General features: G+C 51.1%; 1 protein-coding gene across 5 annotated transcripts in view; it reads right to left on the bottom strand.

The window, feature by feature from the left end:
• The window catches only part of LOC146058211 (uncharacterized), a 74082-nt gene extending 57189 nt beyond the window's left edge, over positions 1 to 16893 (bottom strand). For all 5 annotated transcript variants that reach the window (XM_083170343.1, XM_083170344.1, XM_083170346.1 and 2 more), the window contains exons 1-2: positions 16608 to 16893; positions 13592 to 13734 (exon numbers count right to left, since the gene is read on the bottom strand). In XM_083170343.1, the coding sequence (XP_083026469.1) occupies positions 13592 to 13711 (120 nt within the window). In that variant the 5' untranslated portion in view covers positions 13712 to 13734; positions 16608 to 16893. The remainder of the gene's footprint in view (positions 1 to 13591; positions 13735 to 16607) is intronic.
• Positions 16894 to 17452: the final 559 nt, after the last annotated feature.

Raw genomic sequence — 17452 nt, 5'->3', positions numbered from 1 at the left:
CTTCCCCGGGTGTTATGTACAGGCTGGATGTAAGCTTCCCCGGGTGTTATGTACGGGCTGGATGTGAGCTTACCAAGGTGTTATGTATGGGCTGGATGTGAGCTTCCCCAGGTGTTATGTACGGACTGGATGTTTGTAATATAAGTGTAACACAAGCTGACCCCTAAAGTGTGTATGGGGGGCAAGCAGGTCTGAATCAGGCTCATAGACAGTACGGGGTACATTTGCTACAATAACAAGAGGTGATGTTGCCCATAACAACCAATAAGATTCTGTCTATCATTTTCTAGCAGAGTCTACGGATTCATCAGACATCGGCAGCTGTTACTCAGATAGTGGCTGCAATGATTCCGATAACTGCTGCAGTGACTCTATTACCTGCTCCTGCTCCATTGGAGAAGTAACAGCGGAAGTCATAAATGGAAAATATGACTTTTACCTGTGCAACGCAGGTGAGCTTCCCCAGCTGTTATGTACTGGCTGGATGTGAGCTTCCCCAGGTGCTATGTACGGGCTGGATGTGAGCTTCCCCAGGTGTTATGTACGGGCTGGATGTAAGCTTCCCCAGGTGTTATGTACGGGCTGGATGTGAGCTTCCCCGGGTGTTATGTACGGGCTCGATGTGAGCTTCCCCGGGTGTTATGTACGGGCTCGATGTGAGCTTCCCCGGGTGTTATGTACGGGCTCGATGTGAGCTTCCCCGGGTGTTATGTACGGGCTCGATGTGAGCTTCCCCGGGTGTTATGTACGGGCTCTATGTGAGCTTCCCCGGGTGTTATGTACGGGCTGGATGTGAGCTTCCCCGGGTGTTATGTACGGGCTGGATGTGAGCTTCCCCGGGTGTTATGTACGGGCTGGATGTGAGCTTCCCCGGGTGTTATGTACGGGCTGGATGTGAGCTTCCCCGGGTGTTATGTACAGGCTGGATGTGAGCTTCCCCGGGTGTTATGTACGGGCTGGATGTGAGCTTCCCCGGGTGTTATGTAAGGGCTGGATGTGAGCTTCCCCAGCTGTTATGTACGGGCTGGATGTCAGCTTCCCCAGGTGTTATATACGGGCTAGATGTGAGCTTCCCCGGTTGTTATGTACGGGCTGGATGTGAGCTTCCCCGGTTGTTATGTACGGGCTGGATGTGATCTTCCCCGGGTGTTATGTACGGACTGGATGTGAGCTTCCCCGGGTGTTATGTACGGACTGGATGTGAGCTTCCCCGGGTGTTTTGTACGGGCTGGATGTGAGCTTCCCCGGGTGTTATGTACGGACTGGATGTGAGCTTCCCCGGGTGTTATGTACAGGCTGGATGTGAGCTTTCCCGGGTGTTATGTACAGGCTGGATGTGAGCTTCCCCGGGTGTTATGTACGGGCTGGATGAAAGCTTCCCCGGGTGTTATGTACAGGCTGGATGTAAGCTTCCCCGGGTGTTATGTACGGGCTGGATGTGAGCTTACCCAGGTGTTATGTATGGGCTGGATGTGAGCTTCCCCAGGTGTTATGTACGGACTGGATGTTTGTAATACAAGTGTAACACAAGCTGACCCCTAAAGTGTGTATGGGGGGCAAGCAGGTCTGAATCAGGCTCATAGACAGTACGGGGTACATTTGCTACAATAACAAGAGGTGATGTTGCCCATAACAACCAATAAGATTCTGTCTATCATTTTCTAGCAGAGTCTACGGATTCATCAGACATCGGCAGCTGTTACTCAGATAGTGGCTGCAATGATTCCGATAACTGCTGCAGTGACTCTGATATTACCTGCTCCTGCTCCATTGGAGAAGTAACAGCGGAAGTCATAAATGGAAAATATGACTTTTACCTGTGCAACGCAGGTGAGCTTCCCCAGCTGTTATGTACGGGCTGGATGTGAGCTTCCCCAGGTGTTATGTACGGGCTGGATGTGAGCTTCCCCAGGTGTTATGTACGGGCCGGATGTGAGCTTCCCCAGGTGTTATGTACGGGCTGGATGTGAGCTTCCCCGGGTGTTATGTACGGGCTGGATGTGAGCTTCCCCGGGTGTTATGTACGGGCTGGATGTGAGCTTCCCCAGCTGTTATGTACGGGCTGGATGTGAGCTTCCCCAGCTGTTATGTACGGGCTGGATGTGAGCTTCCCCAGGTGTTATGTACGGGCTAGATGTTAGCTTCCCAAGGTGTTATGTACGGGCTGGATGTGAGTTTCCCCAGGTGTTATGTACGGGCTGGATGTGAGCTTCCCCAGGTGTTATGTACGGGCTGGATGTGATCTTCCCCGGGTGTTATGTACGGACTGGATGTGAGCTTCCCCGGGTGTTATGTACGGACTGGATGTGAGCTTCCCCGGGTGTTATGTACGGGCTGGATGTGAGCTTCCCCGGGTGTTATGTATGGGCTGGATGTAAGCTTCCCCGGGTGTTATGTACGGGCTGGATGTGAGCTTCCCCGGGTGTTATGTACGGGCTGGATGTGAGCTTCCCCGGGTGTTATGTACGGGCTGGATGTAAGCTTCCCCAGGTGTTATGTATGGGCTGGATGTGAGCTTCCCCAGGTGTTATGTATGGGCTGGATGTGAGCTTCCCTGGGTGTTATGTACGGGCTGGATGTGAGCTTCCCCGGGTGTTATGTACAGGCAGGATGTGAGCTTCCCCGGGTGTTATGTACAGGCTGGATGTGAGCTTCCCCAGGTGTTATGTACGGACTGGATGTGAGCTTCCCCAGGTGTTATGTACGGACTGGATGTTTGTAATACAAGTTTAACACAAGCTGACCCCTAAAGTGTGTACGGGGGGCAAGCAGGTCTGAATCAAGCTCATAGACAGTACGGGGTACATTTGCTACAATAACAAGAGGTGATGTTGCCCATAACAACCAATAAGATTCTGTCTATCATTTTCTAGCAGAGTCTACGGATTCATCAGACATCGGCAGCTGTTACTCAGATACTGGCTGCAATGATTCCGATAACGGCTGCAGTGACTCTCATATTACCTGCACCTGCTCCATTGGAGAAGTAACAGCGAGTGTCATAAATGGAAAACATGACTTTTACCTGCCCAACGCAGGTAAGCTTCCCCGGGTGTTATGTACGGGCTGGATGTGAGCTTCCCCGGGTGTTATGTACGGGCTGAATTTGAGCTTCCCCAGGTGTTATGTATGGGCTGGATGTGAGCTTCCCCAGGTGTTATGTACGGGCTGGATGTGAGCTTCCCCAGGTGTTATGTAGGGGCTGGATGTGAGCTTCCCTGGGTGTTATGTACGTGCTGGATGTGAGCTTCCCCAGGTGTTATGTACGGGCTGGATGTTAGCTTCCCCAGGTGTTATGTACGGGCTGGTTGTGAGCTTCCCCAGGTGTTATGTATGGGCTGGATGTGAGCTTCCCCAGGTGTTATGTACGGTCTGGATTTGAGCTTTCCCAGGTGTTATGTACGGGCTGGATGTGAGCTTCCCCAGGTGTTATGTACGGGCTGGATGTAAGCTTCCCCGGGTGTTATGTATGTGCTGGATGTGAGCTTCCCCAGGTGTTATGTACGGGCTGGTTGTGAGCTTCCCCAGGTGCTATGTACGGGCTGGTTGTGAGCTTCCCCAGGTGCTATGTACGGGCTCTATGTGAGCGTCCCCAGGTGTTATGTACAGGCTGGATGTAAGCTTCCCCATGTGTTATGTACGGGCTGGTTGTGAGCTTCCACAGGTGTTATGTACGGGCTCTATGTGAGCGTCCCCAGGTGTTATGTACGGGCTGGATGTGAGCTTCCCCAGGTGTTATGTACGGGCTGGATGTGAGCTTCCCCAGGTGTTATGTACGGGCTCTATGTGAGCGTCCCCAGGTGTTATGTACAGGCTGGATGTAAGCTTCCCCATGTGTTATGTACGGGCTGGTTGTGAGCTTCCACAGGTGTTATGTACGGGCTCTATGTGAGCTTCCCCAGGTGTTATGTACGGGCTGGATGTGAGCTTCCCCAGGTGTTATGTACGGGCTGGATGTGAGCTTCCCCAGGTGTTATGTACGGAGCTGGATGTGAGCTTCCCCAGGTGTTATGTACGGGGCTGGATGTGAGCTTCCCCGGGTGTTATGTACGGGCTGGATGTGAGCTTCCCCGGGTGTTATGTATGGGCTGGATGTGAGCTTCCCCAGGTGTTATGTACGGGCTGGATGTGAGATTATGTACGGGCTGGATGTGAGCTTCCCCAGGTGTTATGTACGAGCTGGATGTGAGCTTCCCCAGGTGTTATGTACAGGCTAGATGTGAGCTTCCCCGGGTGTTATGTACAGGCTGGATGTGAGCTTCCCCAGGTGTTATGTACAGGCTGGATGTGAGCTTCCCCATGTGTTATGTACGGGCCGGATGTGAGCTTCCCCAGGTGTTATGTACAGGCCGGATGTGAGCTTCCCCGGGTGTTATGTACAGGCTGGATCTGAGCTTCAACAGGTGTTATGTACAGGATGGATGTGAGCTTCCCCAGGTGTTATGTACGGGCTGGATGTGAGCTTCCCCGGGTGTTATGTACGGGCTGGATGTGTAACACAAGCTGACCCCTAAAGTGTGTTTGGGGGGCAAGCAAGTCTGATAGACAGTACGGGGTACTCATAGACAGTACGGGGGTACATTTGCTACAATAAAAAGAGGTGATGTTGCCCATAACAACCAATACGATTCTGTCTATCATTTTCTAGCTATGTATCCTGCTTCCAGTGTTAGCGGCAGCAGCGCCTTGTAGGACACCGGCAACTAATGATCAGTAGCGACTCCTCCCCTTAATTTACATACTGTGTACCATCTCTACGCTGCAGTGACCACCTATATTCTCAAGTGACCACCTATACGTTCCTCCAGTTACCACCAATACGCTGCAGTTACCACCTATACATTCCTCCAGTTACCACCTATATGTTCCTCCAGTTACCACCTATACGCTCCTCCAGTTACCAGCTATACGCTCCTCCAGTTACCACCTATACATTCCTCCAGTTACCACCTATATGTATCTCCAGTTACCACCTATATGTATCTCCAGTTACCAAATATACGTATCTCCAGTTACCACCTATACGAATCTCCAGTTACCAAATATACGTATCTCCAGTTACCACCTATACGCTCCACCAGTTACCATCTATACGCTCCTCCAGTTACCATCTATACGTTCCTCCAGTTACCATCTATACGTTCCTCCAGTTACCACCAATACGTATCTCCAGTTACCACCTATACGTTCCTCCAGTTACCACCAATACGTATCTCTAGTTACCACCTATACGTATCTCCATTTACCACCTATACGTATCTCCAGTTACCATCTATACGCTCCTCCAGTTACCACCAATACGTATCTCCAGTTACCACCAATACGTATCTCCAGTTACCACCAATACGTATCTCCAGTTACCAGCTATACGATCCTCCAGTTACCAGCTATACGCTCCTCCAGTTACCACCTATACGTATCTCCAGTTACCATCTATACGCTCCTCCAGTTACCATCTATACGCTCCTCCTGTTACCACTAATACGTATCTCCAGTTACCAGCTATACGATCCTCCAGTTACCACCTATACGTATCTCCAGTTACCAGCTATACGTATCTTCAGTTACCACCTATACGCTCCTCCAGTTACCACCAATATGATCCTCCAGTTACCAGCTATACGATCCTCCAGTTACGACCTATACGCTCCTCCAGTTACCACCAATACGTATCTCCATTTACCAGCTTTACGATCCTTCAGTTACCAGCTATACGATCCTCCAGTTACCACCTATACGTATCTCCAGTTACCACCTATACGCTCCTCCAGTTACCACCAATACGCTCCTCCAGTTACCACCAATACGCTCCTCCAGTTACCACCAATACGATCCTCCAGTTACCAGCTATACGCTCCTCCAGTTACCACCTATATGCATCTCCAGTTACCACCTATATGTATCTCCAGTTACCACCTATACGTATCTTCAGTTACCAGCTATACGATCCTCCAGTTACCATCTATACGATCCTCCAGTTACCACCTATACGATCCTCCAGTTACCAGCTATACGCTCCTCCAGTTACCACCTATATGCTCCTCCAGTTACCACCTATACGCTCCTCCAGTTACCACCTATACGCTCCTCCAGTTACCACCTATACGTATCTCCAGTTACCACCTATAAGTATCTCCAGTTACCATATCTATACGCTCCTCCAGTTACCATCTATACTCATTTCTAGTTATCATCTATACGCTCCTCCATTGACCACCTATACGCTCCTCCAGTGACCACCTATACTCTCCTCCAGTGACCACCTATACTCTCCTCCAGTGACCACCTATACTCTCCTCCAGTGACCACCTATACGCTCCTCCAGTTACCACCTATACGCTCCTCCAGTTACCACCTATATGTTCCTCCAGTTACCACCTATACGCTCCTCCAGTTACCATCTATACGCTCCTCCAGTTACTATCTCCACGTACCTCCAGGTACCACCTATACGTTCCTCCAGTCACCATCTCCACATACCTCCAGTTACCATCTATACGCTCCTCCAGTTACCACGGACACGATCCAGTTACTACCTATATGCTCCATTACCACCATATCATACCCTGTATCCTCACACCCCGTACTATCATACCCCCATACCATCATACCCTCACACCCCGTACCCTCATACCCCCATACCCTGTATCCTCATAGCCCCCGTACATTCATACCCTGTATCCTCATAGCCCCCGTACATTCATACCCTGTATCCTCATAGCCCCCGTACATTCATACCCTGTATCCTCATACCCCCCGTACATTCATACCCTGTATCCTCATACCCCCGTACATTCATACCCTGTATCCTCATACCCCGGTACATTCATACCCTGTATCCTCATACCCCCGTACCATCATACCCTGTATCCTCATACCCCCGTACCATCATACCCCGTATCATCATACCCCGTACTATTATACCCTGTATTCTTATACCCCCGTACCATCATACCCTGTATCCTCATACCCTGTATCCTCACACCCCGTACTATCATACCCCCTTACCATCATACCCTAACACGCGTACCCTCATACCCCCATACCCTGTATCCTCATAGCCCCCATACCATCATACCCCGTATCCTCATACCCCCGTACCATCATACCCTGTATCCTCATACCCCTGTACCCTCATACCCTGTATCCTCATACCCCCGTACCATCATACCCTGTATCCTCATACCCCGTACCATCATACCCTGTATCCTCATACCCCCGTACCATCATACCCCTGTATCCTCATACCCCCGTACCATCATACCCCGTATCCTCATACCCCCGTACCATCATACCCCTGTATCCTCATACCCCTGTACCATCATACCCCTGTACCATCATACCCCCGTACCATCATACCCTGTATCCTCATAACCCCCGTACCATCATACCCTGTATCCTCATATCCCCGTACCATTATACCCTGTATCCTCATACCCCCGTACCATCATACCCTGTATCCTCATACCCCGTATCCTCATACCCTGTATCCTCATACCCCGTACCATCATACCCCGTACCATCATACCCTGTATCCTCATACCCCCGTACCATCATACCCTGTATTATCATACCCCAATATCATCATACCCTCATACCCTGTATCCTCATAGACCCCATAACATCATACCCCTGTACCCTCATACCCCTGTACCATCATACCCCGTATCCTCATACCCCCGTACCATCATACCCTGTATCCTCATACCCCCGTACCATCATACCCTGTACCATCATACCCCGTACCATCATACCCTCGTACCATCATACCCCCGTACCATCATACCCCCATACCATCATACCCCCATACCATCATACCCCGTACCATCATACCCCGTACCATCATACCCTCATACCCCCGTACCCTCATACCCCTGTACCATCATACCCTGTATCCTCATAACCTGTATCCTCATACCCTGTATCCTCATACCCCAGTACCACCATACCCCCGTACCATCATACCCTGTATCCTCATACCCCAGTACCATCATACCCTGTATCCTCATACCCCAGTACCATCATACCCTGTATCCTCATACCCCCGTACCCTCATACCCCCGTATCCTCATACCCCCGTACCCTCATACCCCCGTACCCTCATACCCTCATACCCCCGTACCCTCATACCCTGTATCCTCATACCCTCGTACCATCATACCCTGTATCCTCATACCCCCGTACCATCATACCCTGTATCCTCATACCCCCGTACCCTCATACCCTGTATCCTCATACCCCCGTACCATCATACCCTGTATCCTCATACCCCCATACCCTCATACCCCCGTACCATCATACTCTGTATCCTCATACCCTGTATCCTCATACCCCCATACCATCATACCGTATCCTCATACCCTGTATCCTCATACCCCCGTACCATCATACCCTGTATCCTCATACCCCCGTACCATCATACCATGTATCCTCATACCCCCGTACCATCATACCCTGTATCCTCATACCCCCCGTACCATCATACCCTGTATCCTCATACCCCCCGTACCATCATACCCTGTATCCTCATACCCTGTATCCTCAAACCCCTGTACCATCATACCGTATCCTCATACCCCCGTACCATCATACCCTGTATCCTCATACCCCTGTACCATCATACCCTGTATCCTCATACCCCCGTACCATCATACCCTGTATCCTCATACCCCCGTACCATCATACCCTGTCCTCAATGCTGCAGCCAGGCTTTTCTTCCTCTCCCGCCGCTCTAACTCTGACACTCCCCTTCAACATAATCTGCACTGGCTTCCATTCCCCTACAGAATCCTCTTCAAACACCTCACACTCACATACAGGGCCATCTCTAATTCCATTGCTCCATATATCTCTAACCTCATCTCCATCCATACACCCTCCCGCCCTCTACGGTTAGCTGACGACTGTCGTCTCTCCTCCACCCTGATCACTGCTTCCCATGCTAGAGTACAGGACTTTGCCCGTGCTGCACCCCTTCAGTGGAACGCACTCCTTCGCTCCATTAGACTCTCCCCGACCTTGCAAAGCTTCAAACGGGCACTGAAAACTCACCTATTCATCAAAGCGTACCCTTCCACTGCATAAACCAGCTGGTTCTCCGACCCCTTGCCTGTTTAGATCCTGCTATCTAACCACCACCCCCTCGCTTGCACCTCTTGTAATCTGTCTGTCTCCCCTTCCTACTAGATTGTAAGCTCCTCTGAGCAGGGCCCTCTTCCCTCCTGTTGTCAAAGCCCTCTTCTCCTCACATGTCACTCACAGCTCTCCTATACTCCAACACTCAGTGACCATCTTCGTCTGCATACTCATCTCCATCATTGGCCTCAAGCCTCTAGTTGTATGTTGATTGAGTCCTCACTACTTACATTTAAGCTGTAATGTGTATTGAACTGTGGTGCTCTTTATTTGTATTTTTGTTATTTATTCAATGTTATGCCAAGTTTTGTCTCCCTGTATTGTTCCTTTGTACGGCGCTGCGAAACACTTGTGGCGCCTTATAAATAAAATTATAATAATAATAATAATAATAATCCTCATACCCCCGTACCATCATACCCCCGTACCATCATACCCTGTATCCTCATACCCCAGTACCATCATACCCCGTATCCTCATACCCCAGTACCATCATACCCTGTATCCTCATACCCCCGTACCATCATACCCTGTATCCTCATACCCCCGTACCATCATACCCTGTATCCTCATACCTCAGTACCATCATACCCTGTATCCTCATACCCCCGTACCATCATACCCTGTATCCTCATACCTCCGTATCATCATACCCCTGTATCCTCATACCCCCGTACCATCATACCCTGTATCCTCATACCCCCGTACCATCATACCCTGTATCCTCATACCCCCGTACCATCATACCCTGTATCCTCATACCCCCGTACCATCATACCCTGTATCCTCATACCCTGTACCATCATACCCTGTATCCTCATAGCCCCGTACCATCATACCCCGTATCCTCATACCCCCGTACCATCATACCCTGTATCCTCATACCCCCGTACCATCATACCCTGTATCCTCATACCCCCGTACCATCATAACCTGTATCCTCATACCCTGTATCCTCATACCCCTGTACCATCATACCCTGTATCCTCATACCCCCGTACCATCATACCCTGTATCCTCATACCCCCGTACCATCATACCCTGTATCCTCATACCCCCGTACCATCATACCCTGTATCCTCATACCCCCGTACCATCATACCCTGTATCCTTATACCCCCGTACCATCATACCCTGTATCCTCATACCCCTGTACTATCATACCCTGTATCCTCAAACCCCCGTACCATCATACCCTGTATCCTCATACCCCGTACCATCATACCCTGTATCCTCATACCCCCGTACCATCATACCCTGTATCCTCATACCCCCGTACCATCATACCCTGTATCCTCAAACCCCCGTACCATCATACCCCGTACCATCATACCCTGTATCCTCATACCCCCGTACCATCATACCCTGTATCCTCATACCCCCGTACCATCATACCCTGTATCCTCAAACCCCCGTACCATCATACCCTGTATCCTCATACCCCGTACCATCATACCCTGTATCCTCATACCCCCGTACCATCATACCCTGTATCCTCATACCCCCGTACCATCATACCCTGTATCCTCATACCCCGGTTCCATCATACCCTGTATCCTCATACCCCTGTACCATCATACCCTGTATCCTCATACCCCCGTACCATCATACCCTGTATCCTCATACCCCCGTACCATCATACCCTGTATCCTCATACCCTGTATCCTCATACCCCCGTACCATCATACCCTGTATCCTCATACCCTGTATCCTCATACCCCCGTACCATCATACCCTGTATCCTCATACCCCCGTACCATCATACCCCGTATCCTCATACCCCCGTACCATCATACCCTGTATCCTCATACCCTGTATCCTCATACCCCCGTACCATCATACCCTGTATCATCATACCCCCGTACCATCATACCCTGTATCCTCATACCCCCGTACCATCATACCTTGTATCCTCATACCCCGTACCATCATACCCCGTATCCTCATACCCCGTATCATCATACCCTGTATCCTTATACCCCCGTACATTCATACCCTATATCCTCATACCCCGGTTCCATCATACCCTGTATCCTCATACCCCCGTACCATCATACCCTGTATCCTCATACCCCCGTACCATCATACCCCTGTATCCTCTTACCCCCGTATCATCATACCCTGTATCCTTATACCCCCGTACCATCATACCCTGTATCCTCATATCCCCGTACCATTATACCCCTGTATCCTCATACCCCCGTACCATCATACCCTGTATCCTTATACCCCCGTACCATCATACCCCGGTTCCATCATACCCTCAGGTTTTGTTTGTTTTTTTCAAATATATTTATTGGATTTTCTGTGGGCACAGAGGAGTAGGAAAATATCAACATATCACAACAATGGCAATATGGTCATAAAGACAATATCAAGTACAAGAAACAGACTTGGAAACAATTGACATGTGAACTACTACACTACTATGTAACTATGTATCTATAGGACATTGCTGTCATTCCGAGTGACCTGAAGCAGCATATACAGACTACTGATAATCAGATTGTATGGACACATATCCATATCCTGTAATCAACAATAAAAGAGGAGTATATCAATCATATATGCTGAGTCTTCTATTTCTTCCTCTGTATCCACAATCAAAAACCACATAGAACAAGGGTTAAGGTGTGTGACCGGACGACCTGCCCTTACGCTCTGGCTACGCCCTTCTGGTCCACAGATAGCGGTACCTGGTCTTACGGGACCTGGCCAATAGGGGATTCCCTGTTACTGACTGGCGTTGATTGGTTCCCCACTGGTCACGGACCAGACCTCTGCTTCGGTAGCTGGCAGAGCGGAACTCGGAGACGCTGGATGCTTGTACCCAGTACAGCCGGAGAACGGAATTAGTGCAGTAATTCTGTTGGTCGGTTGTCGAAAAGGTGATTATTTGCCAATAGCTCTTAAAAGATCTCTTCTCCTATCGCTAGTAGGGACAGCATACAGTGATGTTACAGCATTCAAGTCAGGTAGAAGTACAACTTTACCCAGGGCAGAAGCCCTCTTTATATGCTACTCCAGTCCACATGAACAGAGGGGGTAGGCCCACCCTGTGGTCTTCAACCAATCAGCTTAAGTGCATGAGACGTGTATGCGCTGGACACCTGCACATTCAGCATTGTCCTTATGGACAGAGGGGAGTGGTAACTCCTCTGAGCCACAGCCCACCTGGGGGGGCCAGGTACCACCCACCCAGGTGCAGGTTTGTCTGGCTAGGGGGAAGGTTTCCCTCCAAAACATACTTCCAGGAGCCTTCCAGGGGACCAGCTGAACACCGTTAGCCCAGACGTGAGCTCCCGCGATGGGCAGCCCTGATCCCCTGCCCGCAGATGGAGAGCCCCATGGAGCTCCAGGGAACCACTCAGCTTGTTAGAAAGCTGATGTTCCCTGCTACCATCCCTACAGCTCCCAGCTTGGAGGCTGTCTGGGAAAGCATTCTGTTTTGGGGGTAAAGACTGAGGGGAACCCAGCAGCCCACACAGGATTCTGGATTCCCCTGGGATGCAGCAACCCCAGTAAGTGCACTTTTCCTTTAAAATACATTTAAAGCACAAGTGTTACATTGTACACACTGAGCCTGTGCACTGCACAGGCTCCAAAAGCCACACAACACATTTTAAATACATTGTACACTGTATACATTGTCTTACACAGGCTTCATCCCCCTGCAACACTGCAGCATGGGACATGTAGAACCAGCTCAGTGCCTGCACATATCATTTTAGAATATGTGTTTTTACTTTGTCATTGTGCCTCAGTGCTGGGCTCCTTACTAACACCTTTACACAGGAACTACAGACACAAATCCTGATAGCTGCTGTGCCGTGTCATTCCCCAGCCATTAGCAAAAGGACTGTTTAGCATCTCATTTCCTCTTCACAAAGACGGCAACCAAACCGCGTGACCATATTTATACTGCAACCAAACTGTGTGGCCATATTTATACCACAACCACCGTGCGGCCATATTTATACCACAACCAAACTTTGGATTTCTGCAAATTGCAAATCAAAGCCCCAGCAATGACATCCCAACTGGCCACAACCTGGTACTAAGCCTCCATGCAGTATATCACCGCCCTTCCCAACGAATAATGCCAGTTGCTGCTACCCCAGGCACCCTATGGGCCCTACACACGTAGCGACCCACTGAGGGTTCCGAGCGATGCTAGATCACGCAAAACGCTCAGCACACAGTGATTTACCAGCGCTGTGCGCTGAGCGATCTGTCAGGGCCATTGTTCTCCGCTGTGTACACTGACCATGAGCGATTAATACGCAGCGACCAGGATATCAATTGCGACGAGCGGGACCGTTCATCCCTATAACTATGCCCACACACAGCGATGTAGTGAGGTAGATAAATCGCTCAGATAATGGCCTGACATCGCTGCGTGGCCCCATTACCCCGGTCGTTCTTCTAGTACATAGAACAGTCATTTATCTAGTACCTCTCTGGTCAGCAGACAGATAATCTCCATGGTGAGGCTCAGCAGCTTGTCTATGATCAGGTCTTTGTTCCTGTCAGTCAGTAGCGAGTGACGGATATGTTCCAGGACCAGGACCTCCATGGTTGGTCTTCAGGTGACGTCTACTGAGGGAAGGGAATACAATGTCAGCTCCATAGGTCATATATGTGACTGAATGTGCACATGGAAGCAGCGTAATCCTCCTCTGTGCACACAAGCCGTACCTGTCCCGCTACCGCTGTGCGAGTATCTGTACAACGTGAGGCATTGGACCATCTCCCCCTGTCCCGCTACCGCTGTGCCAGTATCTGTACAACGTGAGGCATTGGACCATCTCCCCCTGTCCCGCTACCACTGTGCGAGTATCTGTACAACGTGAGGCATTGGACCATCTCCCCCTGTCCCGCTACCGCTGTGCGAGTATCTGTACAACGTGAGGCATTGGACCATCTCCCCCTGTCCCGCTACCGCTGTGCGAGTATCTGTACAACGTGAGGCATTGGACCATCTCCCCCTGTCCCGCTACCGCTGTGCGAGTATCTGTACAACATGAGGCATTGGACCATCTCCCCCTGTCCCGCTACTGCTGTGCGAGTATCTGTACAACGTGAGGCACTGGACCATCTCCCCCTGTCCCGCTACCGCTGTGCGAGTATCTGTACAACGTGAGGCATTGGACCATCTCCCCCTGTCCCGCTACCGTTGTGCGAGTATCTGTACAACGTGAGGCATTGGACCATCTCCCCCTGTCCCGCTACCGCTGTGCGAGTATCTGTACAACGTGAGGCATTGGACCATCTCCCCCTGTCCCGCTGTGCGAGTATCTGTACAACGTGAGGCATTGGACCATCTCCCCCTGTCCCGCTACCGTTGTGCGAGTATCTGTACAACGTGAGGCATTGGACCATCTCCCCCTGTCCCGCTACCGCTGTGTGAGTATCTGTACAACGTGAGGCATTGGACCATCTCCCCCTGTCCCGTCTCCCTCCCTTATACCAGCTAGAACCATATTACAGGCCACCAGGTCATCTTGTAGCCCCGAAGTCCCAAGTCTTCACTATGTTTGTGCTTATGGTCTCTGTATTCCGGTTACATGGATAAGATGCCGGCAGTCAGATTGCTGGCACCAGCATTCCAACTAGCGACCAAACCAGCGTCAGAATCCCGACATCGGTGAGGATACCGACACTGAAACCCAACATCGCTGAGGATAGTAGGGGGTGGGTGAGTGTGGGGGTAGGTTAGGTTTAGGCTGTAGGGAGGGGGGGTGTAGGTACTAGGGGGTGGGTGAGTGTGCGGGGTGAGGTTAGGTTTAGGCTGTAGGGAGGGGGGGTGTAGGTACTAGGGGGTGGGTGAGTGTGCGGGGTGAGGTTAGGTTTAGGCTGTAGGGAGGGGGGGGTGTAGGTACTAGGGGGTGGGTGAGTGTGCGGGGGGAGGTTAAGTTTAGGCTGTAGGGAGGGGGGGTGTAGGTACTAGGGGGTGGGTGAGTGTGCGGGGTGAGGTTAGGTTTAGGCTGCAGGGAGGGAGGGTTAGGCACTAGGGGGTGGGTGAGTGTGCGGGGGAGGTTAGGCTTAGGCTGCAGGGAGGGAGGGTTAGGCACTAGGGGGTGGGTGAGTGTGCAGGGGGAGGTTAGGTTTAGGCTGCAGGGAGGGGGGGTTAGGCACTAGGGGGGTGGGTGAGTTTTAGGGGAGGTTAGGTTTAGGCTGCAGGGAGGGGGTTTAGGCACTAGGGGGTGGGTGAGTGTGTGGGGGGAGGTTAGGTTTAGGCTGCAGGGAGGGAGGGTTAGGCACTAGGGGGTGGGTGAGTGTGCAGGGGAGGTTAGGTTTAGGCTTCAGGGGGGAGGGTTAGGCACTAGGGGGTGGGTGAGTGTGGGGGGAGGTTAGGTTTAGGCTGCAGGGAGGGAGGGTTAGGCACTAGGGGGTGGGTGAGTGTGCAGGGGAGGTTAGGTTTAGGCTTCAGGGGGGAGGGTTAGGCACTAGGGGGTGGGTGAGTGTGTGGGGGGAGGTTAGGTTTAGGCTGCAGGGAGGGAGGGTTAGGCACTAGGGGGTGGGTGAGTGTGCAGGGGGGGTTAGGTTTAGGCTTCAGGGGGGAGGGTTAGGCACTAGGGGGTGGGTGAGTGTGGGGGGAGGTTAGGTTTAGGCTGCAGGGAGGGGGGTTAGGCACTAGGGCAGGCATGTCCAACGTTGGCCCTCCAGATGTTGTGAATCTACACATCCCATCATGCTTTGCCACAGTTTTGCTATTAAAGAATGCTAAAACTATTGCAACGCATGCTGGGATGTGTAGTTTCAAAACATCTGGAGGGCCAACGTTGGACATGCCTGCACTAGGGCGTGGGTGAGTGTGCGGGGGAGGTTAGGTTTAGGCTGCGGGGAGGGGGTTTAGGCACTAGGGGGTGGGTTAAGGTAATACTTAATGGACCCTGTAGTCAGGGTTCCTTCTATCAGGATGCTGGCACCGGTATTCCGACTGCCGGTCATCTGTATGTATTCCTGTGTTCCTGTGGGAGGGAAATCCAATTGCAGGCGGCACCACACAACAATGGCTGCTGAGCTGCACTGAGGCCAAATAGTGTCTCCTGTAAGTGTATAGCCCCAGCCCCTGTGGTCATGTGACATGTGGGGTTGCTGGCACTATATAGCCCCTAAGGCCTAAGCAATGTATAACCACGGCTCCTGTGGCAAGGGAGGCTGGCACTATATGCCCCCCCACACCACACAACAGTAATGTACTACTAGTCTAGCCCCATGGTCATGTGACATGGGGGGTGCAGGCACTAAATACACCCCCCCTCCGCCCGAAATGTATGCCCCTATGGTCATGTGACAAGTGTGTATGGGGGGATGGGGTGCTGGCACAATATAAACCTCACCAATGGTTTGCTGGCACTATATACCCCCTGTGGTCATGTGACACGAGATGGGGGGAGGGGCATCTTCACACAACAGGCACTGCCAGGCTGCATGATAATAATAATAAGAGCAGCTCAGCCTCATACCTCACTCACCCTGCAGCAGGAAGTGTCTCTCTAGCAGCTGATGGACAACGCAAGCCTCTGTACACCAGAGAACAGCAAGGGATGATGGGAGCGGTAGTCCTTCAGTACTTGTGTGCGCGTGCGCGCACTGGTGGGCTGCCGGGCTGCCGGGCTGCCTGCCTGCCTGGTCTCAGAGTCTCTCTCTGCACTGGGAGTCGGGGGAAGTGTGCAGCCGTTGCACCACTCCCCCGGAAACAAGACACCACTTGACAGTTCCGTGTCTGCACTACTCGACTCCTCCACTTCCCTGCACTGTGACTGCATGAAATTGCTGCTGACAGAATGATTAATGCATCTTTGATGGGTATGTCAGGGCTGTAACTAGCTGGGAACTTGGATGGGTCTTTGGTACACAATCACATATGTACACAATCACATATATAACTTGTGTGTGTGTATAGATAGATAGATAGATAGATAGATAGATATAGTGTGTATAAACGATGTATATATGCATAGTATGGTAGTGTCCCAGCTTTGATTAAATACAAAATGGTGACATATAGTAGAAAAAAATCAATATATTTAATAAAGCATCCACATACCTCCCAACTTCTTGGCTGCTGGAATAGGGACACTCCGGAAAGGGGGGGGGGCTATGCAAATGACGGCGCGGCTTATGCAAATTAGCCGCAACCCCATTTTCGGCCGCGAATAGACGCTGTGCTCTGACACAACCCATTAGGCAATAAAGTATCCATTACTGTACGAGGCTCCATTCCGGACGGCTGACCTGCAATAGCACCTTTTTCAACGGAGTCTGCCCTCCCAAGAGCAGACTCTGTTGAAACATCGGACAACATGCA

The sequence above is a fragment of the Crinia signifera genome, chromosome 2 (genome assembly GCF_055691185.1).
Source record: "Crinia signifera chromosome 2, ASM5569118v1, whole genome shotgun sequence".
Lineage (NCBI taxonomy): Eukaryota > Metazoa > Chordata > Amphibia > Anura > Myobatrachidae > Crinia > Crinia signifera.
Note: the sequence above shows the minus strand (reverse complement) of the source record. Positions and strands in the feature narration are given on the sequence as shown.